The 19,635-nt window shown below is 49.1% G+C and overlaps 1 protein-coding gene across 1 annotated transcript in view; it reads left to right on the top strand.

The window, feature by feature from the left end:
- The first annotated feature begins 222 nt into the window (after window positions 1–222).
- LOC147571030 (transport and Golgi organization protein 1 homolog) overlaps window positions 223–19,635 on the top strand; it is a 494,441-nt gene continuing 475,028 nt past the window's right edge. The window contains exon 1 of the mRNA XM_086696683.1: window positions 223–688. Coding sequence (XP_086552809.1) covers window positions 598–688 — 91 coding nt within the window. The 5' untranslated portion in view covers window positions 223–597. The remainder of the gene's footprint in view (window positions 689–19,635) is intronic.

The following is a 19,635-nucleotide window of genomic DNA, read 5'->3' as shown; positions in this document are numbered from 1 at the left end:
CGCCTCTCCCTGCCTGTGCGGCTGGAGGCGGCTCGCAGCCCCCGGCAACAGCCTCGGCAGCTTCCGCCGCGCCTGGAGAGGCAGGCGGCCGGCGGAGCCCAGGCTGGGAGACATGATTCGTAGCGTCCTCCGGCTGCTCCTCAGCAGCTTCCACACCGAGCTGTGCGCCCGCGTGTGCTGGGCGCAGGAGCGAGCGGGGCACGGGCAGCTGGTTCAGCTGGGCTCCGTGGTAGTGCTGGCGCGGGGAGGGGGGCGTGCAGCCGCTCTGGGGGCCGCCTCGGAAGAGGCCAGCGAGGGCGCGGGGGTCTGGGACGCGTCCCCTACCCGAGCGCCCACGCCGAACTTCTGCCGCGGCTACTTCGGTATCAGGGACCAGTGGGACCAGCCATTCAATTGTTCCTCGGGCGACTTCATCTTCTGCTGAGGGACTTGTGACTTGCGGTTCTGCTGCACATTTTAAGAAGCGGCGACTGAACCAGAGCACCTGCACCAACTCGGACATTCCGCTGTGGCTCAACACCCGCAAGCCCCCCGGGCGCAAGGACGGCCCCCTGCACCACCCCCACGAAGGACAAGACCAACCGGATCCTTTACATCATGTGCGGGGTGCTGGCCGTCACGCTTGTAGGCATCCTCACCAAGCTGGGGCTGGAGAAAGCGCACCGGCGGCAAAGGAAGCCAAGTCCAGGTAGGCTGCCTCCCCTCCACCCAACTCCGTCGCCTCCCCTCCAGGCGCCGCTCTCCCTCCTCTTCCCTCTCCACCTTTCCTTGGGCAATGGCGCTCCCCCCCCCCCCCCAACCCCCATGTCCGCTGGCGGAGATCGCCTGGGCAGCCAATTTCGGCTCCAGGCGCGGAGAAGGGGCGCTGGGCTCCGCACAGGTGTGGACTTGAGCGCGTGTGTGTATGTAGGGGGTGGTCTGTGCACCACCCCTCACCGTCTCGCTGCCCTTTCCCACCTAGGATTCAAGCGGATCTGAGACACACACAGGCCGGGAGCTCAGGGCCCCGGAGTCTTGGGTTTTGGCGAAGGGTCTACCTCTCGGATTCCAGATGCCAGCTTCTAGGTAAACAGGGCAGGCGGCCCGAAAAGGAAGGGCGGCACGTGTGAGGGAGGGAAGCAGTGTGTGCCGCCTGCAACTCGTAAGGGTCGCGAAAAAGAAGCGAGGGAGGTGGAGAGAGAGAGGGGAGGGCGAGAACAAAAGCCTTGCCTGGAGCGGCCTCTTCTCTCTCTCCCTGAGCTGTTAGGTTCCTGAAATTGGGACCTTGGTTGCCTCCCAGCCACCAGGACCCCTGCCCGCTTTCCGCTGTCGCCATTTCTCCCTGCTGGGGGCCAGGGCCTCCGCCCCGAGCTGCGCCCCTTGCAGGGGTTGGCGAGGACTCCAAGGGCGGGAGCCTCCCTCCTGCCCCACTGATTCCTCAACTTTCCGTCAACTTTCATTATGCAAGTCCTAGTGATGGCGAGTTGCAGCAGATGGGAGAAGGCATTTGGGGATTAATGGAGCGATTTTCTTTTTGCCTTTTAAAAAGTGCCTAAATTGATTCGCACAACCCAGTAACTTTGGAGGCAGAGAGGGCAGCCACCGGGAAGCGGCCCCCAGACGCGATGCAGGCCAGGGTTGGCAGGAGGTCTGGGCGGGCGGGGTTGGAGAGCGACTGGCGGTCTTGGAACAGCTGGATGGCTGGGCCCTAGCTAGCTGGATCTTGCCGAGTGTGGGCAGCTGGGTCGCCACGTGTCCCCCCCCGCCCCCTAAACACAGACACACACCCTCCCCACACCTCTGGTGGGGCCCATGTGTGCTCGTGTGGATGCAGGAACTCGGTGCGCCTGCCCTAAAAACCTGAACAAAGCGACCCACCCAAAATAGGGGAAGGAACATGACCACCTCACTAGTAATTATTTTCTGTTTATACGCAAAGTATCCGATGATTTTTTCCCCCCAGAGGGTAGGGATTTGGGGCAAGAGGTGAGGAAATTCCTCTTGGTTTGGGTCAGCAGGGAGGTGTGGGTGGATGTTGGGGTCTTGAAGCACAAAAGTTAGCTTGGAGAGGATTCAGGAAACTCTGACCAAGTGAGAGAGTAAGGCGCTGGCCCCGCCCACCTCCTGCACCTCCAAGATGCCCTGTCGCCAGCCCCACAGGCAGGAGTTTCACTTCCCCACAGTCCCTGCCAGTCCCTGTAGGTTCCTGGGGTCTGTGTTAAGGCGAAGGAAGAATATGGAGGCAGGACGATGGGTGTCGCCTTGGTAGGGAGAGAGTCCCCCAGGGATAGGTAGGCTGCCTGGCAGATTCCTATTAATTCCTCTGCTGAAGTATCCACTGAGCCTTTCCCTTGCAAACCAGCGCTTCCAGGAGCCCTCCTGGGTGTTTGGGTGGGGGGTGAAGGAGGGTAGGAAAGGCAGGACAAGGGGAGGTGGGAAGGTGGGAGCTGAGCTAAGGGTGGGCGGCTCCCTTTGGCCTGCAGATGGGGAAGGCGATGTGTGATCTTCAGGCTCTGTGTGATCTGGGTATTCCTGTTGAGACAGAGCTCCACCGCAGACCTCAGGGCTCAGGAGGGAATCTTATTCCTGTCTTGCCACCTTGCAGCTCTGTCTGGAGAAAGAATCCCCCCGGCTTAGTTGGTTGCAGCCACTTCTTCAGGGACCACCAGAGCGCTGGTTGGGTGTTGAATATCGGGGCATGCACACCTCTGAAAGAGCCTGGACACAAGTCTCTCCGGGTACACAGTTTGGAAATTCCAGAATGCCATGGAAGTACATTCTCTTGAAGAGAAAGGATGGTTGATTTTTATTGGCAGTTTCCCAGGTGTGGTTTACAACCCCAGCTGCTGTTTAGGACCACCTGGAGTGCTTTAACAAAACAAAACAAAACAACCCTCTTGCTAGGGGCCCACCCTAGGCAATTTAGATCACAATCTCTAGGGTTGCTGAGTCTGTGTACTTCTGTAAAGCTCTCTAGGCTTTCCAGTGTGTGGCCAGTTACTATTACCGAAAAGGAAAGAACATTTGCCAGGCACTGCACTAGAGGGGTGTGTGTGTGTGTGTGTGTGTGTGTGTGTGTGTGTGTGTGTGTGTGTGTGTGTACTTGAGTGCATGTGTGTGTAAACACTCCTTTAGTGTGCATGACCACCTTAGGAGACAGGTGCTATTAGTTCCCACTTATAGATGACAAAATCATGGCTCAGGTTGGGTGGCTTCTCCAAGGTCACCCAGTTAGTTATAAAACTGCAGTCCCCAGCCCCCTCATTTCAAGTGTGTTTTCAGTTTGAGTGAGCATTGGGTGGGGGTGGGCAGCTTCCTAGAATGCATATTCTTGTGTTCTGTCCAGAAAGGGAAAGATTCCGGGTCAGCAAAGGTCTGGGATGAGCCCCAGAAATCCGCATGTGGCAGCCTCCCTGAATGGCTCCTCAAAAGTGGCCTACATGTTAAGGAAGACTGTTCTTGAGTTTGGGACTATTTTACACTCTTGGAGATGGATGCATTAAATCCAATGCCACTCTCTTATTTGCATTTGTTTGTGTGTTTTCTGCACATATTTCTGCTTTGTGTATTTGTGGTGCTGGGGGCTGCCCCCAGGACCGTCGAAAAGCATGGTGCCCTGTGTATGCAATTAACCATGCATGGTGCCCTGTGTATGCAATTAACCATTTCAAGTCCCAGCCACAGGTCAGGGGGTACCCGGGTGGCATACACCCAGCTACCTGAGAGCTTCCGGGTGAAATTACCATCTCAGCCACAGCCTCTTAATTTATTTTGTCTTGGGCTGGCAGTGCGGGTCACTGAGATGAAGGGTTCATTCTCATTTCATCGGAAAGCAGCCCCACATCACGAACTGCTCCTCGTGACCTGTGCACTTGAGGCATCCTAGAAGAGACCTCCGTGATGTTGGTTTTCAGACCCAGAATCCTGGGCATGTCGGCTGCTCCCTTCTGGGCCGACTGGGACCTGAAAACAGGAGAAAGTCTCTAATTCCAGGAGCTGCGGGGGTCTTGCCCAAGATATAGGAAGAACTTCAGAGACCCTCATTCACCAGCCACAGTAGCGTTACATCCTGTCATATGTATCGGAACAAGTGACTGCAAACAGTGGCCGGCTGTGGTTACCCAACCATGCAGACATGTTTTGTTTGGTCTGCAAGGTATTGCTATTTATGTATTCTTTCTCAAAAAAATTTTTTAATGTGTATTTCTTTTTGAGAGAGAGAGAGAGAGACAGAGCATGAGCAGGGCAGGGGCAGAGAGAGAGAGAGAGAGAGAGAGAGACACACACACAGAATCTGAAACAGGCTCCAAGCTCTGAGCTGTCAGCACGGAGCCCAACACAGGGCTCGAACCCGGGAACGGAGAGATCATGACCTAGGCTGAAGTCAGAGGCCCAACCAACTGAGCCACCCAGGCACCACTATTTATGTATTCTTATTTTTAAGTTTCTCTCTCTCTCTCTTTACTGTGAAACATTTTACACATACAAAAGACAAAACTTGAAAGAAGGATAAAAATGTCTTTAGGGTTTTTCACTCCCGGTACGACTGCCATTGGGGCCGGCCCATTCTCGGTTGTGGGGGGCTGTTCTGTGCATCGTAGGGTGTCTGGCAGCCTGCTTCGACTCCCCCCACTAGGTGCCAGTAGCACCCCCCTTACAACCCAGCTGTGAGTTAAAAAAAAATGTCCTCAGTCATAGCCACATGTCATCTGGGGGTAGAATCACCCCCAGTTGAGAGTTACTAATCTAGGCCACGCAATTATGAGTATCTTGTCATATCTGCTTTAGCACCCACTCTGTATTTTCATTTGCCCTCTCCCTTTCTCCCTAAATACTTCAGCGTGGATCGCCTGAGAACAAGGACATTCTCCCACACAACACAATCCCAGGATCGCACTCAAGAAGAAGGACAGAAACTCTAATACCATCAAATAGCCAATCACGGTAACATTCTCCTGGTCAAGCCAGAAATGTCCTCTGGAGCTTGGGCTTCCAAACTCGGATCCAGTCAAGGCTCACTGCATCTGGGCTGTAAAATTTCTTCAGTGTCTGTCATGTATTGTGTTTGAAACCCAACTTAGAACCAAGGAGATTTCACATAGAAATCCCAATTTCTGACTTCTCTTGAGAAATTGGTAGAACCGACAACACCAGACGTGCATTTTCCCAAGGAAGCTGTTGGTTGCCTCCCCGGGGTGACTTCCCTCTTTAGGAAGCTCTCAGGTTCTCCTCCGTCTCCACCCCCACCCAGTTCCCTTAGTGCTGGTCGGCCCCAAAAGCATGGGCCTTTTGGTCTGTGCGTGCCTTCAACTGATTAGACGAGGCCCACCCGAGTGATGGAAGGCCATCTACTCAGTCTGTTGAATGTCAGTGTTCATCTCATCCAAACACCCATTCTCAGACGCATCCAGAATGACCTTTGACCAAATATTTGGGCACCCTGTGGCCCAGTCAAGTGGGCACTTAATAGTTAGCATTATAGTTATTTTAGGAACTTACTACTCAGAGTGTGTCCTGTGGAGCAGCCTCATTTTCATGACCTGGGAGCTTGAGCGGAAGAATCTTATGCCCCGCCTCAGACTTACTGAAATAGAATCTGCATTTTATCAAGGCGCCTAGGTAGCATGAATGCACATCATTTGAGAAGCACGCAAACTATGTGCCCCAAAGAGATGGCAAATCCTTGGGAATTTTTTGGTTTACAGCACATAGTTGGTGATTTCCATGGTCTTATTTATGAAGCTTTATGGACACGTATTTTCAGATGTTTTTTCGTATGTACCCTAATCCGTACACATTTGTTGTACTAGTAAGTATGTGCGTGTACCAGTGAACAGTTATTAGGTACATTATAAAGCATACATAAATACAAATTTTAAACTGAGCTGAAGGTGCAGTAAATATTATTTTAAAATTTGTAAGGGCAATGACGTCATGCAATCATTAGCTACCATCAAAGCATGATTCGTGTTGAGGAAGAAACTTACCATTAATAAACAGTCCATATTTTGAATATTTTACAGGAGACTTTTGATTATTCTTGGCTGACTTTGCTTTGATCTGAATAGAACATCATTGTTTGTAACCTTGTGACAAGCTAGCTGTTGAAGAGAAGGGGAGAGTCGACGCAATTGTTTTCTTGTGCTTCCTCTCTCAGTGTTTTCTTCAGCCTGCGGTTGTGTTATGGGGTGGGGAGGGGTGGTTTAAGCCATGTGCCTGCTCAGTGATGGTTAGCCTCGCTATCCCTAGATAATGTGTCTGCGTATCTCCTCTCGGGGGGCACATAGCTGTAATATGGGCAGCATACCCCAATGATGGTGCCGGTGCCAGTCACCGTTCTTGGTCTGAGCTTCCCGATTCTCACTGTCTGACGTGGGCATGTCAAGTGAGGGTGCCAGCATCCATACACATATTGCGTCGATTCCTCACTTTAACGACTAAAGACCATACACAGGAGTTCTCAGATTTCCTGTCCTTATGCCGAATCCTGTTATGTGGTGCGTAGAGTGAGTGGACTCTTCTTTGATGACTGATTTTCCCGGATATGGAGGAGGCCTCTTAAGAACTCTCATCTCAGTTGCATGTCCTGGGAAGGGCTGCCTTGGGGAAAAGCATCCTTGGCTTTTGGGCTGGGTTTTCAGGAATTTCAGCACTCCGGGGAAGCCCAGGGGATTTGCAGAGAGTAGCGCTGACCAAGTTCATGGTAGCTGTCCTGATAACCTACTTTGTGAACCTCTTGACAGCCTGAATAACATGGAATTCTGGGGGGGACGCCTTAGAGAAAGTGGTGAAAGCTATGGCTTCTTGCTCAAGAAAAATGCACAAACAAAATTTCCACTCAACTCCCGAGGGGTCCAGGGACCCCCTGAAACTCATGATGAAGAACCTAGTTAGAAGTGAAAAAGGCAAATCAGGTTTGGAGGGGCTTTCTTTACCTCAAACATTCCCTTTCCTGCAGCCTCCTTGAGTTTCAGACTCTGCTTACAGCACAGAGTGAAGAAGGAGGCTGAACTCTGATTTCAGAGACACTCAGGTTTGTGCCTCAGTTCCTGCAGTGATGCGCCGGGTGACCTTGAACAGTTTTTTAGCTCCATAAAACGGGTAGAATAATCCTCAGGGACCTGTGCAACACTCCCATGAAGCAAACCCTACACACACTGGGCACACAGAAAACACACATACACAGTTGTGGTCAGAAACACCCAAAGTGTCAGCAAATTCACACATACAGCCAATACACTCACAGACATGAAACACAGATACGCACAGATACTCCCACAGGGACACATGTACCCGAGAGATACGGGTAATACAGTCACAGACACAGAGATTTGCACAGCAGATATATGCTCATTCAGAGACACAGATACAGATACACATGCATACAGATAAACACAAGAGGAAAATGATGAGGGAGCATAAAGCAAGCTGCCAGGCCTCAAACCCCAGCCCCCACCCCCAGGTGGGATATGTGTAATAGCCCTTGGGCACTCCTGGCTGCCCAAGAACAAAGCAAAAGGAAAAAAAAATCCCAAGTGGTTAACTGCTAGAGATCATAGTCCTGCAGGGCTTGTCTCCATCTATTTACAAATATCTTAGTAAATCATGAGAAAAAGGCCATCGTAATCTCCAGAAACCTCTGGACTTGGTTTCCTAGAGCCCCAGCATCATCCCTCCATAGTGATGTAGGAAACTAAGGCAGAAAGAAATGGCAGGTAGAACTAAATTTCCTTATAACCTGCAGCCCATTGGCTTGAGGCCAGCAGAGTGAAACATCTCTCCCTCTGTCTTACTGCTAATGCTTTGCTAGAGGGCAAACAACCCTAGTTTGACAATAGCTAGGCAGCCAGTATCCTGGGAGTATTTTTTTTTTTTTTCTTTTTTTTTCTTGGGAATCTTCTTTAGCGTATGAAAGTCTCATTGGAAGCTTCCCCTGGACTTGACCTCTTCCCAGCTCCATAGTATAGAACTAGTCTCTCCTCATGGTGCCTGGGCCGCTCTTCAGCCAGGGCCACTGGTCCTGTCCCCATGCTTTAATGAAATCACCTTTTTTGCACCAAAGATGACTTCAAGAATTCTTTCCCCATGAACCCACTGTCACCCCAAAACCTCATCAGAAAACATGAAAACAACCAAATAACAGGAAATTTATGTCCACAGTCAGTATACCCACAGACACAGAACTCCGACTCACAGGTGCATGTTGCAGATTACACACACACACACACACACACACTCCAGGACAGCTCTGGCACTGTAATGGAGGCCACTACAAGAAGAAGGGGTGCACAGACCCTGGTATGACCTGTCCCATCTAAGTTGTCATGGAGGGGGGCGTTTTCCTGGTTCCAACCCTGTGCTGGGCATGTGCCCCATGTCAGTGCCTTACTGAGGGTTGTGCCCAGGCCTGGATTCCAGAGAGTGGCCAGGGTAGGGTGGCCACAGGCACAGGGACACAGGGTAGAGACAGGGTACACTTAGATTGGGGGTGTTGCATGGGGCCAGGTCAAGTGAGGGAGACAGGCGAGTCTCTCCAGGATCCTTGGGGTGTGTCAAAGTGGGCTGTGCCTTCTCCCACCACAATAATAGCACTAATGGCATCATCAGGACTAGTATATGACAGCATTATCGTGACCACAGAGATGAATGACCGGCAGCCTGAGGTGCAGGAGCCGGGCTGTGACCTTGCCCTCTGGTTTGGCCTCAGCTTCTGTACAGGCTGACCTGGACAAAGCTGGGCTATGGGGCCAAGAATCTTTGTGGCCCCTGCTCTCTCTGGAGTCTCCACGCCCCAGCTTCCCACTCTCCCAACATCCCCTCCCAGACCCAAGTCAGCAGGGAGCCTTTTCTCAGCCTGGGTCCAGCCTTCCCCTTGAGGGCTCTGAGCCTGATTCCTCATCTGTGCAAGGGATTACAGATGGTACTGCTACTGGGTCCCGAGAGGTGATGTCCGCAAAGGCAAAGGCTTGGCACAGGTCTGAAATTGGAGGGAACTGTGGTTTTCACCTTTGTTGCCTTTAACAGCTGTGCAACTTTTAAGGCACCAGACTGGGAAGACACATGCCCCAGGGAGGTGATGGCGCTGATATCCACTAGTGCTCAGCACGTGGCTTCCTCTTGTCCTCAGCACAGTTCTGGACACAGGCATGGACACTCCCATTTTACTGAAGGAAACCAGTCCAGGGTCACATAGCTGGTAAGCGGCACACTGGATCTCAAACTCTAGGTTCCTGGCCCTGCCCCCAGGGGCCACGAAGGGCTCCCCAGATGGGAGGCTGACATTGGCTTTGGGGACACTTCCTCACCTCCATGAATGATCTCACTTGTTCAAGGCCCCCCAGACTCTGTCCACTGCCTCTTCTTTCCCCGGTCCCTGCTCCAGTTATAATCAGGGTGACCCTGGCCACCCTTCTTGAAATTCCCTAGGCCCCCTTATTGTCAGGGCCTCTCTCCCATTCACTTTTGGGCCAGTCAGACTCCACCCCCTCTGTTGCTGGCCTCTCCTTGTATAACCAGGACAGCCCAACCCTGGGGCTCTTGAGGCAGGCAGCAGGATCTAAAGGGAATGTAACGCTCTTGGTTTTTCATTCCTGTTTTGTTTTGGTTTTGGTTGTTTTGTATGGTTTCTTTATATTTAGGCTGGAGCCCTTGCTTTGCTATTTTAGCAGTGCCAGAGTGGTTCCTGTTACAATAAATTTATGTAAAAATAAAAGTGAGGGGATTTAGAGCAATGATTTTCAGTTGGGGAATCATTGAGTCAATCATGCAGAGAAACTATTTAGGAAGCTCAGCTCAGGACAGAGCCCGGGAGAGATGATTACAGTAGGTTTGCATAGTCACCTGGGTCCCTGGCCCCTGCCCACCTGCTTGGCCTTCCCCGGCCAGCACACCTGGTGTTGCCAACAATCTGGGTGTTGTCCCGGGTCCCCCAGGAGAGAAGCTGACGAACTATATCTCTTAAAATGCTCTCATTCCTGGAGATTGCAGGAGATCCCTTGTGAGTCAGCTGGATCCAACCCCCCGCCCCCCCCCCCCCCCGCATCCCCCGTAAGGTTCATAATGTACAGCCCATGCCAATAGGTAGGAGGGTCACACAGATAAGTGACAGATGTACCACTGTTTGTGGTGTTAAAATGTCCAGGTCAATTAGAGATGATTTGGGGACCAGACAGTCTTCTCACACCAACATTCCAGGATATTCTAGGCCAGGAGACATTCTGGATTACAATTTTATTTGGTCCTATCATTCAGTTCAAATATAGCTCTTTTGCTTTGGGATTTCTTGACTCATATTCTACTTCTAGAGGAACTTCTCAATTTTTAAACATACGGGAATTTCTAGTTTCCTCTTTATTAGTGATTTCTAGCACATTCTATCACCGAAACATGCTTTGTGTGATTTCCTTCCTCTGAAATCATTTCATTCCTCTGAAATTTCCCTTATGGCCGTAATAAATAGGGTGAATGTTTGTAACCGTATCCTCTGTGCCTGAAGTGAATGTGTCCTCTACAGTGTTATGTCCATGTGGACACATACATGGATCTAGCTGTGGGATTCAGATGGTTTGCTATCAAGATGTCTACCTTATGGATGTTCTATCTGTTTTGACTGAGAGAGGGTTAAACCTTCCTGTCTGCGTGTGCATTTGATTGTTCTTGCAGCTGTGTCCTCCTTTGCTTTCTCTGTTCAGCTATTGCCCATGGCAGATGGGAGTTCAGAAAGGAAGGAGAGAGCACTCAGAAGTGACAGAGAGCTGGGTTGGGAGGGCCCAGAAACCGGAAGGTCGGCCACCTTTCCAGAGAGGACCTGTCGTTGGGATGGCACGTGGTGGTGCACCAGGCGGGAAGTGGCTTTTTAAAAATGAGGTCACAAGGGGTGTCCGTATTGCTCTACCAGGGGTGAGGGCAGCTGATTGGTCGAGAGAGAGTATCAAGGCTCTGGGTTGCTAAGGCAACACCTAGACAGGTGAGGGCTTGGAAGAAGAAGGATCTTCCTCTGCTCCACCTGCTCCTGAGAGTCCACTTAACCTGCTGTTTATGTCCTGCTTATCTAGTGATTTACTGACCTGCTGACCTACTAACCTGTCTGAACCCTCCCCCCACCCCTCTTGTACTTGATCTGATCCTGGTCCTGTCCCTGAGCCCCTTCTTCTCCTGACACACCCCTTCCCTAACCCACCCCCTTTTTATACTCCTCTCCCATCCCCAATTACCACCCCTCCCCCCTTTCCCATCCCTCCCCACTCCTCCCTTGCACACCTACACCCCATCCTCCGTCTCCACCTCCCGCCTGGAACCCTAGAGTCCCCTTAAAGGACCAGGACAGGAAGATGCAGAGGCTGTTTTTCTGGCTCCTTGTGCTTGGGTGTCCTGGTTACCCAAACACAAATGTGAGTAAACATGGGACATCGGTGGATTCTTCCTTCCTGTTTGGTTCGTTCACACTGTGGTTAAACAACAGCTTCTCTATGGGGCTTCTGATGGGAACTTCAGAAGAACTTCATTTCTTCCTGAAGACTGAGGACCACAGGGCAGGTTTCTCCACCAGGCTGAAGTGGTTGTGGCCACAGCTGTCCGCATCAAGTTCTGGGTCCTGTCTGTGCTGCTTGGTCCAAAAAGAGCAGTGGTGACAGGATGTAAACCTGATCATAGTAGGTTTATAGTGTCAAGAAGGAAGGATTTGTGAAGATACTAAAAGCTATTGAGCTGATTGACTTAAATAGGTGTTTCTATGATGTGTGAATTATTTCATTAAAGTTGTTTTTAAAAATGTCAAGAACTCTTATTTAATAGGAACTATGGATATTAGACCGGCTCCTGGAAGCCCTGTTAAGATCCTGCTTCAAGCTTTGTAAGCTTAGGGTCCGTCTTATATGTAGTTCGTTTTCCTATCAGCACATTGTTCATATTTGTGAAGTTTGGTAGCCCTGGGAACAGAGGTAACTGGAGCATTGGTGTTGGTACAGAGTGTTAAAAAGTGAAATGTCTTTGGGCTCTGTGCTTCCTGGTTTGTTGACTTCTAGCAACTTCTGAGTCAGCCCTTTGCCTCGGGTCTTGGAGGCTGTCCCCCGGGACTCTGTGTCCAACTGTGTTGACGGGAGCCTCATAAGCCCAACAGGAACTAAGTGGCTGCATCTCGCTTGGACATTTATGATAGGAAAATCACGAGGGGCGACACGATCCGGAAGTGAATGAATTGTTGTCCTTATTTTAGCTAAGTATGCGCAGAGTGTTGATTTACTCAAAGCAAGGAGGGTTCTGAATGTCCTTAGGATTGTCCAAATATAATGAAACACCTGGTTCCCAGTGTGACTATTTCACTCTATCATTGAAAAGCAAAACTTGTACCCCTAGGAGAGTGAGAGAGGCAGGCAGACAGACGGACAGACAGAGAACACCATAGAGATAAGTAGATTTCTTTAGATTGGCATGTACCAGATCCTTAGAGCGGGGTCTGGAAAGTCCCAGTAGTCAGGAATAACCCTTGCACTGAGGCAGAATCATTCCACACGAATGCCTCCCATCTAAATAGAATCGATTCTGTTTCTTTTGAGACTATGAAGGAGGAAAATTCTTGATCGTCTTGATGAGAAATTTCCCCCTGTACCTAGGCTGCCTCTCACAGATTGGTTCAGCTCTCTCCCTACCTCATCTCTGAATTCTTCCATCAACTAACTTGTCTTGCATTGCCCACCTCCACCTACTCGTGGCCGTTGACCGTGAGAACCTAGTGTTCCTGGCCTCATTGGATCTAATCTAGTTCAGCGTCACCTACCGATATCAGCTGCCAGACAGCTGCCAGAGGCACCACACAGCCGAAGATGTTTTACCTTCGTGACAAGATGGCCTCTGTCTTTGGTGCATTTGAGCCCCATGACCAACCATTGTGCTGACAGCTACTGCTTTCTTTCAGACAGTGGCTAGTCAAAGACGGTGAGTGTGTATTTCCCACCATTACACATTTTTGTGATCTCATCTCTGAGAGCTGAAGATGAAAATGTTATAGATTTCAGAGGCTACTTTCTAGACAGGTTTCTTTGCACACAATTAAGCTTGGTATGTGAATTAGTATGAATTGCATTGCGAGTGTTTTGCTCCTAAAATGCTTCTAAGTCCAGTTTTTGTAGCATGAGATGCGTACTATTGTTTTGGTTGACCATACCCAGGAATTTTGTATTATTTGAGAGATCCATTTTCAGAGTTGCTATTGATTGATTTTGGCACAATACCATGAAAGAGAAACATGAATTCCTTTCATTGGGGTATTTGAAGATGCGTGTTCAGGTAACTTAAAATCCCACAGATATTATCAAAATATACATGATCACCTGATTATGCAAATCTTTATGTACCTCAGAAATCTGACATTTTGAGCTGTGATTCAGAATCAAAGTGAACATTGAAAGAAAACATCAAAAAGTGAACCATAATGTGTAATTTATTTTCTTGGAAAAATAATCCCATATTATTATAATAGCAGTTGCCCGTCTCTCTCAGATATATCCATATCTGTCCACATGTTTCTCTAGAACAATCTCATTTGTATCTCTAGTACATTTTGTGTTTTTATTTCCTTCTGTTCTTCCAAGAATTTGGGGCACAGTTTGGAGATATTCCAAAGGATTTTATCCAGGTACTTCGTGAATGTACACCAGAAGTCATTGACTTCGTACCTACTATAAATTTGCATTTTCTTAATTTTTCTATTTTACATTGGCTTACAAATTCTTACTATTAAAACACAGTTGTAGTATGTTTGTCAGCAAAATGAAATTTCTCAGTGTTGCCATTTACATCTTTCCTACAGCTTCAGGGTCGTGTAATTTGTATAGGGTAACAACACCTTTATAAAGAATACAGTTCATTGATATTTGACATATGTAAGCAGCAATGAAACCATGACCACAAGATAGCAAACGCAGTCATCACCCCCACAAGTTTGTTCCTGCTCTTTTGTAAGCCATCTGTCCTCTTGATCCTGTGTGAGGAGACATTTGTGAGGTGTGCTTATAACCTCCTGGAGGCTGGTAAAGGGTTTATAAAGATGATTCTTTGCGACAGATAGATTGTAAACATCTTTAAGATTCCCCATCATCTCTGATATTATTTCAGCCTGTCCATATTTTGCCTGACCATTTCCCTCCTGGCTCTGATGTGTTTGAAATTCTTTGGAAACATTATTACTGCCTCTATGGGAACTTGTGCTTGTCTAATTTACCCCTGGAGAACTGTTTTTGTTGTGAGTATACTGAAGTATACTTATAGATAGACTTGTAATCATGAGTCAGCAGAAAATTTTAAAGTCACTGGACCTTTTATATGCACTCAGTATTACAGATATCCCTCTAATATATTCAATTTTCATTATCATTTAGATCAAAATACGTTAAAATTTCTGTAGAAATGTCTTCTTTGCCCTATATGGACTTTTTTTAAAAATTCAACTGTAATTAACATACAGTGTAATATCAGTTTACTCGCAAGCACACGGCACCTGCTAATCACCATGGTGTGTGGTGATCAGCAGGGCAGCTGTCAGTCCCCAGGAAGTGGCTGATTCCTGATTGCAAGACATGGATGAGGGGTCAGCAGTGTCTCTGGTAGAACAGCGAGGAAACCCTGCATTAATCCACACGTTGTGGACTTTTCCCACCTACTCGCTATCTCACAGCACCAATCCAGGTGGGCACTGAGGAAGACTAACGGTGGTAGTTTTGGAGTGAGTCTTCTGAGGTCCCATATTCCTCCCAGTGTATTGAGACAGAGCACAAGTGAGGGAGGGGGAGACAGAGAGGGAGACGCAGAATCCAAAGCAGGCTCCAGGCTCTGATCTGTCAGCGCAGACCCGAATGAGAGGCTCAAACTCACAACCCATGAGATCGTGACCTGAGCCGAAGTCAGACGCTTAACCGACTGAGCCACCTGGGTGCCCCTCCTCCCACTGTTTCCTTAGTGACACATGGGTAGGACAGAGGTCAGTGACATGATACTGTTCCTCCCTAACCTCCAAGGAGGATTTGGTTGTAAGCATCTGGCTCTTTCCGGGTCCTCAAAGCCCATGCATTCTGCCACAGAGCCCCTGACGCCTGCAGGGCCCTTCTTCCTCCCAGGTTGCGGAGGCAACCAGCCCTCCAGCAACATTGGGGTCATGGCTGGGCCACCAAGGGGTCAAGGCCTGGCTGTCCACACGCTTCCCAGGAGTGGCTTGGAACAGCAATGCTGCAGTAAAGGTCAGCATGAGCAGCTTCTGTAAACAGGATTCTCATCCACTTCAATCAGGGCCTGCGCTAAAACATGACAGGAGAGAGGGGGACACAGGACACGTGGTGCCCTGCTTCCTGGACAGGGCTGCACAGAGCAGAAAGCTGAGGGCCTGTGGAGAGGCAGAGAAAGAGGCAAGGAGAGAGGCACTGAGTCCGCGATGGGAGAATTGGGCATGTCTGAGAGAGTGAGACGAAGAAACAGAGGGAGACAGGAATAGAGAGAAGTGGAGACAAAGAGGAGGCAAGGAGGAGAGGATGGAGCTGGTCACGGTGTGTGGAGAGGTTGATGGGCCCATGCAGGCGGGGGCTCTGTGAACACTAAGAAGTGTTGGGGGCAGAAAGGGTAGGAAACCTGGGCATGACAGTTCCATGAGTACAAGGCTCCGACCTCACTGCGGCAAGCTCTGTAGAGGCCATTGCCGCTGGGAAGATGGGTCCCCCCTCATTTTGCCCGGCATGTTGGGACCCAGTCTCAGGATCGGTCATGGAGAGAGATGGCTTGAGGCAGAGTGTGCAGCTCATTAGCAGGTGAGCAGAGTGTGCCCCATGGGGAGGAAACTATGATCTGTCTCCCCGCCCTCCCCCAGGCCCTGCTCCATTCCCCCTGCTTAAGCATGACCTTCCTTATGTTCCAAAACCAGGAGTCAGGCATTGTGCTGCCCCCAGAGCCGGCAGCCTGGAACTTGCAATGATGGGTTATTGCACTCAACCAAAAGTATTTTAGAATAAGGTCTGTATTCTCCTTCTGGAACTAGTTATGTGCAACATGATGGTGCATTGCTATTCTTACATCTACTGCCGATCTCTGGATTCTGGATTTTAAGTGAGGAGTTTAAAATGCCACAGCCTTCTCTTACATGAAAGAAGAAACCTATGTCTTCACCCAGCCTTCCTCTGATTGTGAAGACATGGCAATTATTATTCGAAGGCTCAATTGTCTACCTATGAGTTTTAGGGAAATTATTTCATCCATCTACATCCTTAAGGCACTTTTCATTGAAAATATTACCCATATACAGGCAGGAAATTTATAACAGATGTGTAGCTCCCTCTAGATGTGCATTCTGACCTTGTCACATTTGTGTCCTCACAGACATTATTGACAACTTGAAAAATAAGCTCTCAACACCAAGATGGTGACATTAGAGAATGTGGTATAAATGGAATTTCACATGTTCTCAATTAGAAATAATTTTTAATAGTGAAGGAGAAATTAAAAATATTCTCATTTTGAATTGAATATAATAGACGCATTATGTTGTATTAGTTTCAGGAATATATCCTAGTGATTGCGTGTGTATACATTATGCTCTCCAAAGCATGCAACACTTTCTTACAGGATTGACTGTATTCTATGGGCTGTGCCTTATATCCCAATGACTTCTTCATTCCATAGTTGGAAGCCTGTATCTCTTTCTCAGAGCTGTCAACTTTTTTATTTAACCCAAGTATTATGGTGCTAAACACCATAACCTGTAGGTCAGCAGGTGTCAATTTGCAGTCTGTATTTCTGCGAATGCTGCTTAAAGCATTACACATGATATCACTACGTCAATAAATTCGGTTTCATTCTTCACTCAGTAAAAAGGAGAAGGAAAAGGTTTCTTTGTGTCCCAAGCAAGCCCTTCGCTAAGACCCTCTGGATCAGGAGAACAGGCTTCACTGGACCAGCTGCACTCTCAGTACTTCCAGCTGAGCAGCCATGGCCTTGAGCATTGCAGGAATTCCCACGGCGGCCGGCAGAGGGCGCGCACGCACCACGCCCAGGGAGGGGCCGGGCCTCTGCCTGGGCAGTGCTGGCCTGAGAAGGCGCCCACTAGGCTTTTCTGATCCAGGGCGCCTCCGGGCTGGGAAGGCTTCCTTGCTTCTGAGGACCCAGTGCCTCTGAGTGTGGGCAAAGAGCCAGAGCTGCGTTTCCAGCAGGTTCCGCCCCCGGGCCTGGGGGAGACCCTGGAGGCTTCGCAGCCCCTTGGCGTCTCCTAGGTGGTGGGGCTGAGTCCCGAGGCGGTGGAGGCAGGGCCTGGGCGGCTTCCCCGGAAGCGCGGGTGGTCGGTTGGCGGCACAGTCCCTCGCTTTTTCTGGGCTGTTCCGTGGTTTGTTCCTCATTTCCCCTGCCGGTATTTCCCTGGAGGATCCGTGGATTCATGGGGTCCCGTGAGGCCACGTCAGAGAGGCTGGGCTTGGTTTGTTCCAGGTCAGGCTTGTTTCGGGGCAGAAATCCTGACACAAATTCGGAGGAACAGGAGCCGCATTCAGTTGGGAAGTGAAGACGCCAAATGTTGACTCTCAGGACCTTCTAGAAGAAGGAGCTGGGACCCAGCTCATTTTCATAATTTGAAAATATTAGCCAAGGTGCTTACAGTAAAGTCGTAACAGATGTGTAGCTCTCTGTTAGTTGCATGCGACCTTGTCACAAGTGTCCATCAAAGATATTATTAGTGACTTTTCAGAGAAGCTCTCAACATCCAGATGGTGATGTTAGAGAATGTGGGATAAATGGAATATCACAGAGTCTAAATTAGGCATGATTTTAAAAAAAATTTTTCATGTTTATTTTTTCTTTTTTTCAGAGAGCGGGAGCTGGGGAGGGGGTAGAGAGAGGGAGACACCGAATCTGAGGCAGACTCCAGGCTCTGAGCTGTCAGTGCAGAGTCTAAGGTGGGGTCAAACTCATGGACTGTAAGATCATGATCGGAGTCGAGGTCGGACGCTTAACTGACTAAGCCACCCAGGCACCCCAGGAATGATTTTTTTAATGGCAAAGAAAGAGAAATTAAAAATAGTGTAAAGGATGTCGATTCTTTATTGAAATATTGTTCACACATTTGTTGTATTAGTTTTAGGCATAAAGTGTAGTCATTCCATATGTCTATAAATTATGTTGTACTTAACCACAAGTGTGGCTATCATGTGAAAGCATGCAACATTATTATTGCAAGATTGACTCTATTCCATTGGCTGTACCTTGTAGCCCTAGGACTTATTCATTCCAGAGCTGGAAGCTGGTATCTGTCTCTCAAAGGTGTCAATTCTTTATCTAACCTAAGTATTTTGGTGGTAAACACAATTACCTCTTGTTCAGCATGTGTAAATAGGTGGGCTGCTTTTCTGTGACCCTTGCTGCAAGCGTTACAAATGATGTCATTACATAAATAAATGTGGTTTCATTCTTCACTCACAAGAAAGGGGAAGGAAAAGATTTCTTAGTGTCCCAGGCCCTGTCACTAAGACCCCTCCCAATGTGGAGAACAGGCTTACTTGCCCAGAACACCTTCAGTCCCTCAGCTGAGGGCCATGGCCTTCAACATTGCAGGAATTCCCATGGTGGCCAGCAGAGGGCGTGCGAGCACCACAAACCCTGGGGGCGGGCTCCTCTCTATGCACGGTGATTGCCGGCAGAGGGCGCCTCATCGGCTTTTCTGACCCAGGGCACCTCAGAGCAGGAAGGGCTTCTGTGGCTCCCAGAGCACTCAGGGCCTCTGCCCTTGCCTGAGGACAGAGACCAGAGCTGCGTTTCCAGCAGGTTCTGCCGCCCTCCCCAGGGGAGACCTTGGGAGCCTTGCAGCAACGTGGTGTCTCCTGAGTCGCCAGAGAGAAGCTGCCTTGTTGCACTGAGTGTTGAGGAGAGGGCCCTGGGTGGCTTCCCTGGGCACTGGCCAGTCGGTCAGCAGCACAGGCCCTTGCATTTTGTGGGCTGTTCCCGTGTTTCATTCCTCACTTTCCCGGACAGTATTTGAACAAGACGTATTTTATTAAAGGACCCGTGGATCGAGGGGTCTCACGACATCACATCATGGATGCCGTGGATGGTTTGCTCCAGATTCAGGCTGGTTTCCAGGGAGAAATCCTGACAGAAATTCAGAAGACCGGGAGCTGCTTTCAGTTAGGATGTGAATACATGAAATATTCGTTCAGGACCTTCTAGAAGAATGAGCTGGGACCCACTTTCCGAGTCCTGCTGGAACCAAAGACCGAGGTAAGGGCACAAACTGTCCCCCACATCTTACATGCTTTTATAAATTTTCACGGTTATTTTTCCAACCTAGTGAAGTGATTGAAAACTACAGAAAACCTGGTAGGTAGGTGCCATTAACCTTATGTTATATTTTAGTTTAAATTCCAGGTGGTAAAGTAGAGTGTAATATTAGTTTCAGGTATAAATATAGAGCAACACTTCCACTTTCACTGGGTGCTCATCCCAGGTGCATGTCTCAATCCCCATCACCTGTTTCACCCATCCCCCACCCCACTGTGGAACCCCTAAGTTTGTTTTCTAGTTAAGAGTCTGTTTGTTTGTCTCTGTCTCCTCCCCCTCCCGCCCCCTTTGTTTTCTTTCATTTCCAGGCGTTAGTGAAATCACCTGGTATTTGTCTTTCTCTGACAGGCTTATTTC

Source organism: Puma concolor, unplaced genomic scaffold, assembly GCF_028749965.1.
Source record: "Puma concolor isolate L17-30 unplaced genomic scaffold, mPumCon1.1.hap2 unalloc_scaffold_7, whole genome shotgun sequence".
Taxonomy (NCBI): Eukaryota; Metazoa; Chordata; class Mammalia; order Carnivora; family Felidae; genus Puma; species Puma concolor.
Note: the sequence above shows the minus strand (reverse complement) of the source record. Positions and strands in the feature narration are given on the sequence as shown.